At 50.9% G+C, this 14,440-nt stretch overlaps 1 protein-coding gene across 3 annotated transcripts in view; it reads right to left on the minus strand.

Moving 5' to 3' along the window:
- The window catches only part of Arhgef18 (Rho/Rac guanine nucleotide exchange factor 18), a 76,362-nt gene that overhangs the window by 20,816 nt on the left and 41,106 nt on the right, over positions 1-14,440 (minus strand). For all 3 annotated transcript variants that reach the window (XM_071603369.1, XM_071603364.1, XM_071603361.1), the window contains exon 11: positions 30-168. In XM_071603369.1, coding sequence (XP_071459470.1) covers positions 30-168 — 139 coding nt within the window. The remainder of the gene's footprint in view (positions 1-29; positions 169-14,440) is intronic.

The raw sequence follows: 14,440 nt of genomic DNA on the forward strand, positions 1-14,440 counted from the left end.
TACCTGGTGGCAGAGAGGACCTGGCTTACCCGAGTCGTGCCCCAGGTCCGGCCGGGCTTGGTATTGGCTGGGGACCCCCTTTCTGAGAGACCGTCATGCCGACATTCCTGGATGGGGCCGGGCTGCCATCAGACAGAAGGCTGCTCCTCGGGTGCTCCTTCAGTGAGGCTGCGACAGAGGCAAAGACAGAGTTGGTGCTCAAGAAGTGGGCAGGGTAGCGGAGGTCACTGGTCCGGAAGCCCCGCTCCGACTGGGGCCGCAGCACCGACAGGATCTTAGAGGTCAACAGCTCATTATCTAAGAAGACGTTCTCGCTCCATTTCCTGGGGAAAGAGCTGTAAAAAGACAGCTCAGGGTGGCCGGGGAGCGCCCCGTGCCTGTCGCCACCCTTGGAATGAGTGTTCCCCATGCTGGCGCTCGGGGCTCCGGGACCCGGCGCCGTGCCAGGCTGGTCTGCACCGTTTTTATGCCTTGGCGGAATCCTTCTAGAAAATACAGCTGCGCCTTCCCTTGCTGTATTGGCTGAAGCAGCGGGGCTGGAGCGCAGGAAATGGGTCCCCACTGTGACCGCTTAGTGTGGAAACCGCATAGTATTTTCTCCTTCAGTAAAACAGTAAAAAAGAATAAAACCCTCCTACACCCTCCTGGGTCTTTGCAGGGGGTGGAGAGTTGAGGGTGGGCTGTGCTTGCTGTAAATCACCTATGCATGTGAAGCAGGCGCCCTGCGCTTGGAGTGGCTCGTGCGGACACCACACACACACACACACGCACACACACGCACACACACACACACACACGCAAGGATAATTAGTCTGAGATTGATGTCAGGGCGACGCTAAGACCCAGGGACCGCGGGGCACGATGCTGATTTAGCTGCCCTGTTCTCAGCACTTGAACAGAGTGCTGCCATCAAAGACGCCAAGCTCCAGCTCTTTACACAGTGACTGTAGACCAACCCAACATGCGGCGGGGCTCCAGAGGGTCGTCCACGCGCGTCTGCCCATCAATGTAAGGGTCTGGATTGGAGGATGCACGTGTTCACTGGTGGAAATGTTTGCTATTGATGGAAAAATGCGCTTTTTTTCTCTCACTGCTAGTGATTGAACTCAGGGTTTCTATTACCGAGCTATACCCCAGCTCAGAAAGATGCAATTTTTTTCTTTTTCAAAATATTGCTACTATTATTAGGTACCAGGGATTGAACCTAGGGTTGCTTAACCACTGAGCCACATCCCCAGTCTTTTTATTCTTTTTTTTTTTTTAATTTAGAGACAGGGTCTTGCTGAGTTGCTTAGGGCCTTGCTAATTTCCTTAGTCTGACCTTGAATTTTAACCCTCCTACCTCAGCCTCCTGAGCCTTCGGGATTACAAGTGTGCACCATCAAGTCACAAGATGTGACTCTTAATAAAAGCTCGACTATGGCTCATGCGTTGGGCAGAGTTTCTCCCTCCTGTTTGGCCAGCCAGCCATTGAAGTCCAGTCCTGTCAGGATGGGCTGTGTGGCGGAGGTGCTCTCAAGGTGAAAACTGCTTCTAAGGCCCTCCAGGTGAGGACAAAAAGCAGGATTAGAAGGGAATCTGGTGGCTTCCCCACCTGACTCCTGCGTCCCCGGTGCACTCACCCACTGGTTTCTCTAGGTCACTGGAGGAGGGCAGCTGTGGCTTGGTCCTAGGCAGCATGGAGTCTGTGAAGGGGCTAGGCGCGGATCCTGGCCCAGGGGGAAGCATGCTTCTCTCAGCAGCTTTCCCAGGGAGTGGACTCAGCATTGTGAGTGCTAATTTGGGTAGAAATTTGGGATGGCTGCAAATGTGTAGATAGGTACACGCATAATTTGCATGTGTCCTCCAAAGTCTATGTGTTGAGGTGTTTTTTTTTGTACTGGGGATTGAACCCGGGGCCCTTCACCACTGAGCCATATCCCCCACCCTTTTTTATTTTGAAACAGGGCCTCACTGAGTTGCTGAGGCTGGCCTGGAACTTGTGACCCTCCTGCTTTAGCCTCCTGACCTCCTGAGTTGCTGGGATTACAGGCGTGGCCATGGCGCCTGGCCATCTGTTGGAAATCCAATCCCCAGTGCGATAGCATTGGGAGGTGAAGTCTAGTAAGAGGTGATCAGGAAACCAGGTCTCTGCTTCTGAATGGATTGATCTCGCTTTCACTGAAGTGGGTCAGCTGTGGTGAGAGTGGATTTGATATAACAGCAAGCTGCCCCCCCCCCCCAGTGGCTCTTGCCCCATCCTCTCTTGCCCTTCCACCTTCTGCCATGGCCTGGCACAGCATGGGGCCCTCGCCAGATGCCAGCACCATTATCTTAGAGTCCCCAGCCTCCAGAACCATTAGATAAATAAATCTCTGCTCTTTATAAATTATCAAGGCTCAGGTATTTTGTTATAGCAGCAGAAAATGGATTAAGACACTATGTATTAAGATTTTCTGGCAGAAGAGTAATGAAGAAAGCTTGTAAATGAAGATGCCAATCATTAGCTGTGTGATCCCACACTGCACATATTTTTCATAGCTATTCATTCCTCACTATGTCCCTGCACAATGGCGATGCCATTTATGTGTCAGACATCATGTTAATAAATGGCTAATGATTACTATTGTTATGGTAAACTAAAGCACCCAAGATGTCATTCATATATAAATACCTGTGTACAAAGAAATCATAAGTCGTTCCTCGTCTATGTGGTTCAGGGCGGGCATTTCCTGCCAGTTTCACACCACGTGAAACCCCACCCGGGCAATTATGACCTAAATATATAAATATGCGACAAATCCTGAAATGCAGCCTTGGCTCAGCCTCCTGGCCTGGCTGGCAGAACTTTCCTGGGAAGCAAGGTCTGGCCTGATGTCTCATGGGTTCTGCTTTAATCACACAGTCCCCGGAAGAAAAGCCATTATCAACACCAAGTACGAGTCCCTGGTCCAAAAAATGCTAATAAACTATCGGTGATTGACTCAATGCTGCCTTGGATGATTCAGGAGACAACATGAAGCTTCATGGCTCAGGGCAGACAGTCACAAATCACATCTCTGCAACACGCAACTGTGGCAGCCAGTAGCTCTGCCACCAACAGCTGTATTAATCACATCTTCTCATTCTGTGTTTTTGATGCTTTTGACATCTGCCTTGCTGACCCTGGGGGATCGTCCCTCCCAAGGTGAATCAGATTCTAGACACTGTAAGGACTCACATGAACCTCTCACACGCAACCCAGCCAGCCCAGCGCTCAGGCACCACCCTTCCTCATCAGGCCCTGGCACTCCAGGTCACGACCACCCCTGGACCAGCCCCATGTGCAGCGCCTGCTAAAATGACTCACACCAGCAGCCTGGGGCCTGCTTACTCTGCCTTGCCCACTCCTGCCTGAAGAAACCGCAGTGAAGGCTCATGCCTACATTCCCTTTCACTACCTCTGCCTTCTGACCCACCCTGGGTCCTCCTGGTGCAGCTCTGCATGATGTACCATGCCTGCCTCCTTGACTTCTTTCACAGGGGTCTGCATTTTTGAGTCTTATCATACCTGGTTAAAACAAATCCCAGCCACCCCTAGTATACCTGCTGCCCAGGGGCCTGCAAGTCTGTTGCCAGAGGAGGGAAAGCCTCCAGTCTCCCTGGTGACAGTTTTCTTCAGTCGAGAGGGAGGTTACCACATGCAAACCTGAGGCTGCAGCAAGAATGTAAAATAGTGCTTTGAAAAACAGCCTGGCGTTCCTCGGGGGTACACAGTTTCTATACTCTTGGTTACATGCCCTAAGAAGTGAGACACACGTCCACACAAATATCACACAGGATTGTTCACAGCGCACAAGTTATGGAAGCCAAGTGGAAATCACCCAAAGTCCATTGACTGATGAATGGATGGACACAATGTGGTCCAGGGCGTCCACACAATGAAAATGTTCAACCACACACATGCTGCAGCTCAGATAAGCCCGAGGACACCATGCCCAGCGGAGGAAGTCAGAAAAAAAGACCACCCAGAAGATGAGCCATCTATGGAAGTGTCCAGAATGGGCACATGGGAATGTGGCTTGGTGGTGGAGTCCCTGCCTAGTATGCGTGAGGCCTTGGGTTCATCCCCAGCACCACAAAACAAACCAACCAAGTCTAGGACTGTGGGAGACTGGAGGGTAATGGCTAATGGAAATGAGGTTTCTCTTTGGGCCCTAACATCAGTTACGGCGACTCTGTGAATATATTAAGAGTACTGAAGGGCACGCTAGAATGGGTGAGTTATATGGCATGTGAGTAGCATCTCACTGAAGCTGCTGGGACACACATACAGCCACCTTTCTGCAGGGGACAGACTCGATTTGTAGTTGAGTGTTTGGCAGGAATCAGTCGTTCCGCCCTTGGCCTGGAGGTAGCAAGTCGTTCCGCTTAGCATGCAGGAGGCCTGGGTTCCATCCCCAGCACTGGACGAGAGAAAGACAGAAAGAAAAGGGAAAAAAGGGGGCCCTTGGCACTCAATTAACACTGTCTGCCCCTGCTGAGAGGAGCGATTGATCTGGGGCTGCGGCACTGAGCTGCCCCTGCAAGGGGACCTGGAGGAGAGGCAGGGATGAACAGTGACAGTGTGAAAGCGCCTCTGGCCCAAATGGAAAAACACACTCATTCTCAGCAACACTCAGACCACAGCCTGTCCTCGTGATGATTTTTAGAACCTGTTTTGCGTTGGCTTTTGGATTTTTTGGAGTGTCTCTGGGAGCAAGTCAGATATCTGAGGAAGCTTACATGGCAGGTGTGATGACCCCACCCAGGAGCTCCAACCAGGTGGGCAAAAGAGCCCCCACTAGAAGGCTCCAGTTCGCAGGGACTGCTTTTCTGCAGCTTTGTTTCTGCGTGACTCAGTTTCCCACGGATGCTTCTAAGTCACAGGCTTTTTCCTGACGCCCCAAACCCATTAGCTCCTGCAGGAATCAGGAGGACCAACAGTGAGATTAGTTAAGAGGAAGACCCAGCTTCTGCCCATGGAAAGTAAGTTCTGAAGAAGTCCAATGTATGTTCACAGTCTTACTCAGTTTTAAACCACCATTTATACACAATCCAGAAAAATGCAGAAGTACACTGGCTTCTAGAAACAGGAGCTTTTGTGTATGTGTGTGTGCTGGGGCTGGACCCAGGGCTTTGCCCATGCTAGGTAAACGCTCTACCAGTGAGCCACACTCCAGTCCGAAAAAATGCCAGTGTTTAAGAAACCACTGTAAATTCCAAACTGCAGATTGCTGCTGCCCCTCGATGGCAAAATGACTGGCACAGAAATCACTGCATTTTCTGCAAAAGGCCACCAGAGGAAAAAGCAGACCAGAAGAGGGTACCTGCAGCTCCCAGTTACACCGACTCAGCCTAAGAAATACCTGCTTCTTTCCTCCTATGCAGTGAGGCCCCGCGTCCCCACCCAACCACCTGTGCTCTGTTTCCACCAAGACTTTTGTTAAAGGCTGAGAATGCTACTGGCTCTGGAGAATTCTAGCAAGCACCAGTTACTGACAAGTGCTTTGGAGACAATTAGAGAGAATTTGATGCAAAATGAAGTTTTCAGTTCACAGTTCCTGGCTTTCTGGCCACCTGAGGTGAGATTGAATCGATGAGAAGAAAAATCATTGATTTCTTTGCTCTGCCTCATTTTGATGTCACACAAGCCAACTGTAAAAGAGAATTAAAATATAGGAGGAAAAAAAAACCACTTAACTCCACGCCTCAGGGGACAAAGGAAAATTTAAAAAGACACTGAAGATTAGAAGATAAGTATGAGTCAGAAAGAATCTTCTTCCTCAACCTGGAATAGTTGCCCCCAATTTATGGGTTTTGTGTCTGTAGACGTGAACAACCAAACACCGGGAGAAGTTTAGTTCTGTACAGAACATGTAGAAATGTCTCCCCGACCATTTCCACAAACAATGCAGTATAGCTAGTTACAGGGAATTTACATTGTGCAGCCATCTAGAGACAGCTTGCACTCCTTGGGCCCGCAGGTGGCAGGCTGCATGGCCCCTCAGTGGCACGCATACACAGTACCATTTTATAGAGGGGTTTGAGCATCCACGGATCTTGGTCTTGGTGGAGTGTCCTGGAAACAATGCCCTGTGGATACTGAGGATGACTGCACCCCCTACTCAACCACCAACCAGCCAGCCTGTAAGTTCCCACTTGCAAACTCAAGTCCAGTCGACATCATTTTACTTGCGTGCTTATTTATTACTCTGTTGTGCTGGGGATGGAAACCAGGGCAAGTGCTAGACAAGTGCTCTTCCGCTCAGCCTCACTGCCAGCCAGGTAATTTTTAAAATTGTGCTAATTTGTAGCAGCAGCTCCTCCTCTTGACTCACTATGTGCCAGGCTGAGTTCTTCTTCTTCTTTTTTTTTTTTTTTTTAAGGAGAGATAGAGATAGATAGAGATATAGAGAGAATCTTTTTTGTAGATGGACACAATACAATGCCTTTATTTTTATGTGGTGCTGAGAATCGAACCCGGGTCCCGCCGGTGCTAAGCGAGCGCTCTACCGCTGAGCCACAATCCCAGCCCAGGCTGAGTTCTAAGCACTGTGCACTTCTTCGCTCCTTCATCCTCCCAGTGACTCAACAGCAGGGATCGCTGTCATATTTCATAGCCAAGGAAACAGGCAGATTCGCCCCAGGTGCTTGGCGAATGAGCGGGGGAGCCGAGATGGGACCTGCCAGTTCCAGGCACAGGGAGGAGGGAGGTGGGATACTAGTGACCACCATGCACAGGGAATGGGGCCTCTTCAGAGACTCTGTGGGGCCTCACAAGATTTTAAGTCTTTCAAATTAGGAGGTGTATCACATACAGGAAAGTACCCCAAACAAACAGCTCAAAAATTAACATAAAGCAAACCACCGCACAACCACCATTCAGTCAAGATAGGATTCGGGAGTTGCAGGCACTGCCATGTCCTCTCCTCACGACCCCTCCTTCCTTCCCACAGGCGACAGTCCCTTTCCTACCTCTGACGACGTAGCCGATTCTACCTGCATCTGAACCTGATATAAATGGGATCATAGGTATTCTTTTTATGTCTGGTTCCACACTGGGGCATTCATCAACAAACAACAACGAAACCGAGGTGTTTGTCTTGACTGTGTGGGTGTGTGTAGTGAATTTAAACACAAACAGGCATGACAACGGAAGAATCCATCATCTTATCCTCCAAGTTTATTGCCACGTTCATTATGCTGAGAAATAACATTAATTAATTATTTTTTGAGAAGAAAAGGTAGGTGGTGGGGGACTCCAGGCCATGTTAGGAAAGGACAAGTCAGGTCCCCGTCAGGGCAGAGGCAGTGCAGTGTGCAACACTAGTCCATCCGCCTATGGCCACATAGGCGTGCTCACAGCTCACCAGACCAGGCCACTTGGGGATGGACACAAGATGAGCACCATGAGGTCCCTCCATGCCAAGGAGCATGATTCAGCCACGAAGAGGACCAACACAGATACAGTGTGGAGAACCTCGAGGACACCGTGCTCAGTGCCGTGAGCCATCCCAGCAGGACCAACACTGCAACTCCACCACAGGTGCTCCCCAGAGTCGTCGCACCCCAGAGGCAGAGACACTGGGGCAGCTGCCATCTAAGAACTACTCAAAACTAGAAATCCTTGCCTGGACCAATGTCGCCCTTGCACCCAGAGCCCCTAGAAGAGCCTTGTCCTCTGCCTGCTGGCGGGACAGCCTTCAGGAGAACTGACCGATCCCTGCCATCCGCGGCTACTTCTTCTACAAACACATCCCCATTTTCTCATCCTTCCTCTTGAGTCATGGTTGGACTCCTGTGTCGCTGTTCAATCTCTGAGTCCTCGTAGAATCTGCAGCCCACTTGCATCCAAACCCACTAGGGTGCCCGTCAGGACACAGCTTCCAGTGTCGCGATGGGCCTTCTTCCTGAACTTGAGATCAACTCCAGTGAACCTGGCTGGCCAGCAACTTGGCCCCCAGGTTCCTGTCACTGCATTGGTGCTGATATGACCTAAAGTGACCCAGGCCTGCACACACTGTGCTATAACTTTCCTGAGGCTTCTGGCAGGTTCCTAATCACCCCCCACCCCCAGTTTTTTCATTCATTCTGCTGCACAGGTGGGGCCCACCCACCTGTCCATCTGTGCCAAGTCTCTTGACATCTCCTTCACTGCACCCTGTTGAGATCACTTAAATAGCAACTGCTCAGCAGTTCACAACCAGAAAGCACCGCGACTCCTGTCTAGCACGTTCCTTCCCATTCTTACTTCTGTTAGTTTCTCCGAGGAGAGTGAATCCATTGCTGAGGGTCAATCATTTGTGAGCTGCAGAAGGGACCACTGCACACACTCTGGCCGAGCACATGGTGGGGGTACTGTGCCTCTCCTTTTGGCAGAAGGCGGGGTACATGGGTGCCACACGCACTGCTGAAGAGATTTCAGAAACCCTCTGCGCTGATCACCAGGAAGCACTCCTCAGATGTCACATACCTGGTTGCTTCCAACATTTCATGTGCAGTTGAGCACCACATAGCGTGGTTTAGGTCTGGGGACTGCATGTAAGACAGGGGTCCCACGGATTACGTCACATGTGACACTCTGATGTGATACCTTAGTTCCTTTAAGTGCACTCTATGAGGTCGAAATCATCAGTGAGGCATTTCTCAGAATGCATCCCCATGCCAAGTTGAGTGACGTGTGACTGTGTGTATAAACACAACTGTGAAGGACATCCGGGTAAAGGATCTTGAACACTTCCTTGGGATGTGTCCTCACTGGTAGAAACTGGCCAGAGGGATGGCTTCCTCATACTTTGGGCCCTCCACAGCCATGCAAACTGACACTGAGAGGGAGTTCCTAGGGATGTGGAGGCTGGTGACAGAAGGAACATGAGACATGCTCTCGCCCCATGCCCGGATAGCTGCGTCTTCCTGCCCAGCCCTGCTGGCCTCATTAACAGATTACCTGAGTTCTGGAAGCTTCCTGGGAGCATTAGACTTCAGGCTGCGGGTGAACTGTGCTGCACTTTCAACTCTGAAAGTGGGCTGAGGGTCGGAAATTCTTTCTTTTTTAATTTATTTTCCTCACATTTTAAAATTGGTGCATTAGTTGTACACAACGAGGGATCTGTCGCTACATATTTGTACCTGCACACAGTATAACCATATAATTTGGCCACTATCACTCCCAGCACTTGCTCAGATTCTTTGGTTTGTTCAGTGGATGTCTACTGAGCACTGTGGTGTTCTGGGGAGACTGTGGTCCCCCCTGCAGGGGACATGGACTCAACAGCACTTCCCAGGAGATGGCACACTCCCTCTGCAGGCACTTGACACTGTGCCTCATTCTTCCCATGGCCATTCCTGTGGGCTCTTCTGGAACCTCCTCCCTCATGTTTGAGGCACGAGCCCAGGCTGGGCTGCCTCTTGGTGACTGCTCACTCTCATCTCCCCATCTCTGGTGTCTGGGATCCTTCTTAGCCTCACCTCTTGACATCATTGGCATCCTGTACCCCAACAACACTGTCCTGCAGCACTGGGGGTCCGCAGAGCCCCTGGCACCTAGCCCCAGCCCCCCTGTGCATGGCTAGCTTTGGGCCAGTGTGCCTGTTACACTACAGCCCAGCACACGACTGGCAAGGGCCATCACTACACCTGACCCCAAGGCAGGGGTCACGTGCCCCCACCTGGATGCCGGCATCACATCAGATCTGTGTGCTTAGTCAGCCTCTCTTGGCATGAAAACATGGGCTACTGCGTCCCTGCCCTACATGAGGGCAGTGGACAGAGTGAGGACAGGATGAGGGTGGCATCCAAAGGCGAGGCCAGCAGGGGCCCAGTGCAAACCCCATCATAAACCTGACCTTGTCTTAAGGAGAAAAGCCAGGCTGGGGCTGAGCCAGTGGTGGAGCTCGACTAGCGCGTGCAAGGACCTGGGTTCCATCTCCAGCACTGAAAAAAGTAAAGAAATTAATGCAGAATCAGGGACAACTGCGGCTTCGAGGGCTAGTAGCTTTGGTGGGATTTGAAGTACCACTTAAGTCTCCATGCAACAGGCTGTGCGGCCACCAGGTTCTTTTGTCACAAGTGGGCACCCAGTAAGACAGACAGGACACCAGGAACACCCTCAAAATGCCAGGAGTTACCTGCTGAATGAAATGGAGTGGAAACTACCTGAGGAAATGCGTTTACACACTGCTGCTACTCAAGCAGAACTGGGTTCTTCAGGACTAAAGACTGACCCCTTCAGCTAAGCTACTCTTCACCCCTGATCGGTCTCACAAAAACACAAAAATGTCGGCAACTTCCTCAAGCAGGTGCTCTTAGAGGTGAGTTAATGTCACCTGGATACACTCTAAAATTATCGCAGGCATTGACTTTTGAGTTACTTTCTGGCTTATCAATTTTTTATTCGTATTTAAATTCTGAACATGGGCCAGAGTTTTGACACGATCTTGCCATATTCCTTTAAGTCACAGGCTATTTTCTCCTCCTATGTTTAATTTCTTGGCTTTTCCTCTTTATTATTCTGCCTTGTTAGTTTACCATAATTCTCTTCTTGCCTTTGCTGCATGTTAATCCTGCCTAATGATGGCCCTGGGGGCCTGAGGTGGCCCCTGGAAGACGGAGCTGTCTCCACCTGAAGCCCCTTGGACCACAGGCTCCCGTCACTTGCCAGAGTGTCTTTCCCACTCACCAAAGTCATGAGTTCCCTCCAGCTGCTGCAACAGATGACCAGAAACAGTGGCCTCAAACAACACCTACTTCTTGTTGCACAGTTCTGGGGGTCATAATCTGGCACGGGCCTATCTGTGCTAAGATTAAGGCATCGGTAGGGGATGGTCCCTCCTGAGGTCCCAGGAGAATCCAGTCCCTCCTTCTCTAGCTCCTGGAGGCAGTACGGTCTGACCCTCCTGCCTCTTTTCTCATGAGGATCCTGTGATAACCCTGGGCTCCGGATGACCCAGGATGATCCCCCATCTCAAGGTCTGCTGATAAGAAACTTTAATCCCATCTGCACCCTCAATTTGTTCTTGCCATACAATATGACGGAACCATGGACGTGATTAGGGGATTAGGACATGGACCTGGCCAGGGCAGGCCAGGCCAGGCCGAGTCAGGAGAGGTGACTGGCTGCAGCCAACAGGCACACATGGTCTGTGCCAAGCCCAAACACATGTGTCAACTCCTTTTCTTCTCACCTGAACCTTGGTGCCATTTTGTGCCCCAAGATGGGAGGTGTGGGAGGCCATCCTCACACGTGATCCGAGTTACCTGCCCGGCTGGGCAAGAGGCGCTTAGATACACCTTTGTGTCCAGAGCTTTCCCCACCCTTCTCAGGTCCAAGGGATTGTCCGTGTGGAGGTGTGCCTGGCCACAGCCCCTGAAGACCCAATCGTCTCACCTGACCTTGGGACACTGCCCCCCTTAATCTTCATTGGATGGGATTTCCCCCCGAATTTTTTGTTCCCCAATAAAAGTCCATTCCCTGGCATGTTCTCTCTCTCTCTCTCTCTCTCTCTCAAGCCTCTTCAGGAAACCTCGCTACTTTAATGGGTAGCTCAAGGCTGGGGGTTCAAGAAGCCGTCCTGGAGCTAGTTTAAAGGTAATCCGAGCCTGTCTTTTTAACTCAAACTCCCTTTGGATTTCCCACATAGCCAAACCTTCACCTATAAAGCCTGTGCTGGTCGCGGGCTAAAGGGACGGAGGCATGAAGGGGACAGAGGCATGAAGGGGACAGAGTCAGGGGGCGGCAGCAGGAGGACTGTAACAGAGGTGGCTGACATGGCTCGAGGTGGGTTTGATTTGCTGTCAGCGCTGGGCTTGCTGCCCTCACCTTTGCTCTGCTCTTTCCTACTCAAGGGATGGCATATTCCAGAATCCAGATTTTTTGTTTTTTACAGCGACCCAGGACCTTGGGCAGAGGCTGACTGCAGGGCAGGTGCCCCAGGCTGAGGAGCCCAAGGGGGGTGGGCTAATGATGAACGCCTCACCCACCCTCCCCGCCCACATCGGCACGCTGGTCCCCTACTTCTTCACCACCAGGGGGTCCACCGGGCCAGCTCTCGCCCTCACCTGACCCGACTGTGTCCCTGCAAAGCTGTCTGCTCCCCATCTGGTTCCAAAAAGTGACTTCATGCCATCCTCTGCTCTCCAGGGACTCTACCAGGCAGCTACCTGAGCTGACGTCACAGCCCTCCTGTGTGATGCCTGGAACTGGTCAGTCCTCCCTTATCATTCTTACTTAACCTTCATTTCAAAGTTGTTTTTTTTTTTTTAAGATTTTTTTAAAAGATGAACATAATATTTTTACTTTATTTATTTTTATGTGGTGCTGAGGATCAAACCCAGGGCCTCACACGTGCGAGGCAAGCGCTCTATTGCTGAGCTAGAACCCCAGTCCCTCAAAGTTTTTTTTAAGGTGGAAGCATACCCATTAGTTGAATCATTCCATTGATATATACAGCATTTTAAAAGTCAACATCTAATACTACATTTAGTCAGTTCTCTGTTACTGTGACAGAGGCCTTTAAGTTGTGATCAATTTAAAGGAAGAAAGGTTCACCCTGGTGCTTGGTTTGAGGTTTCAGTCCATGGTCGCTTGGGCCTGGGGTGGCGTAGTACGTCAGTGGGAGCAACGGCAGAGCCCTCCTCACTGCAGAGTGGCTGGGAAGCAGAGCGAGAAAGAGGGGGCCAGAGTCCCACTGTTCCCTTCAAGGGACCTAGCTTCACCAGCCTCACCTCTCAAAGGTCCCACCACCTTCCACGGCTGGGACCAGCCTTGAGCACACAGGCCTGTGGGGCACATTCGGGACGGAAACTGTAACAAATGCCAACGTGGCATTTTCTCCACACCAGCGTCTTATCTGCAGAGCTCCATTCTCACTTAAAACAGACAAGAACTAACAAGGCACACTGCGGCCGGTGAGTCGTCTTAGGAGGAGGAAAAAAGAACCACTGGGGCTGGGCTGGGGCTCAGCGGTAGAGCGCTCGCCTAGCACATGGGAGGCACCGGGCTCCATCCTCAGCACCACATAGAAACAAATAAGTAAAATAAAGGTATCGTGTCCATCTACAACTAAAAAATATTTTAAAAAAAAGAACCGTGTGGAACACTCTTGGGCCTAAGACCAGCCAGCTCCCAGCAGGGCCCTGCAGTGTGCCTGAGGTGCAAACCTTCACCCAGATTCCTGGCTGATAGGAAGGGTCCTAGGAAACTCCGGGAGGAGCTCTGGAGAACCGTTCCCTTTCACTCTTGGCTGAATCCCACCCCTCTCCCCCAGCAGCACAAGAGCATTTACAAAAGGAAAGAGGATTTGCAAAAGGAAAGGCGCTGGGGGAACACGGGGTCTCTGTGTGGGAGACGGGCGAGGCACCACCAGGCCACAGCCCAGGATCACAAGCCTGCGCCACCGAGCTAGGCTCCCATAGCTATTTTTTTTTTTAATTTTAATAATGTTTATTTTTCCTTTCATGAATAAAACACTTGCAGACGTTTCCAAAGACACTAGCGACTTGGACATATCACGGGGAACACTAGCGACTTGGACATGGGGGCAACGCCGGGCTCTTCAGGAATACCTTGGATTCACTGTTGTAACTATCTTCACAAATTCTGTGCAATCGCTGTCGCCTGACTTTGCGCTTATCCACAGGCTGTTCTTTATGAAACTTGGCAACTCTCTGATTCAAAAGGCAAAGTGGTCCTCTGAGAACCTGGGGAACTTGGAGGAGTCCACACATTGCATCACTGTGAAGCCACAACAGCCTGAGGCCAGCTCTATGGTCCAGGTGATAGGCTGCCCACCTTCTCAAGGGGACACAGCTTCACTGGTTCAGAACGAGTTAAGGTGGTGAGACCCTCATCTGGGGTGGTGGTGACCATAGGAAGGGGCCCCCCAGGGAGAACGGCTCCACCACCCCACACCCCTTCCTGGGGGAAGAGTACACGGGAACTCTGCACAATCTCTTTAAATTCTTCTATAATCTAAAAAAAAAAAAAAACAACAACTCAAATTCTTTTAAAATAAAAGTTACCAAAAAAGCTCAAAGTGGATGGCAGCGATTTTTATGCCAACAGTGGCATTAAAAAGTAGCAGGGTTTGGTGACTGACCGCGCCTTCTGCCTGTGCCACCTCCTTTGGGTCACCAAGGCCCCTGCACTGCACAATTTAAAATGTCCCCAGCCAGCACACACACCTGTTCCCTGCCTGGTTTTAGTTTTCCTCTGAGCACTCTCAGCCTACTGAGTCACCGGGCAGAGCGAACCAGAGAACACTGCACCCACCTCCCAGGGGAAGCAGGGTAGGCTCCTGCCAGCCTCCTGTCAATACTCGACCTTCACTGATGTTTCTACCCCAAGATGCCTCATTTAATATACACCGTTAAGCCACCCATGCTGGACTCGTGGCCAGCAGCCACGGGCCCAAGTGGAGCTTCTCTGGCGAACACATTGTTT

Source organism: Marmota flaviventris, chromosome 1, assembly GCF_047511675.1.
Source record: "Marmota flaviventris isolate mMarFla1 chromosome 1, mMarFla1.hap1, whole genome shotgun sequence".
Lineage (NCBI taxonomy): Eukaryota > Metazoa > Chordata > Mammalia > Rodentia > Sciuridae > Marmota > Marmota flaviventris.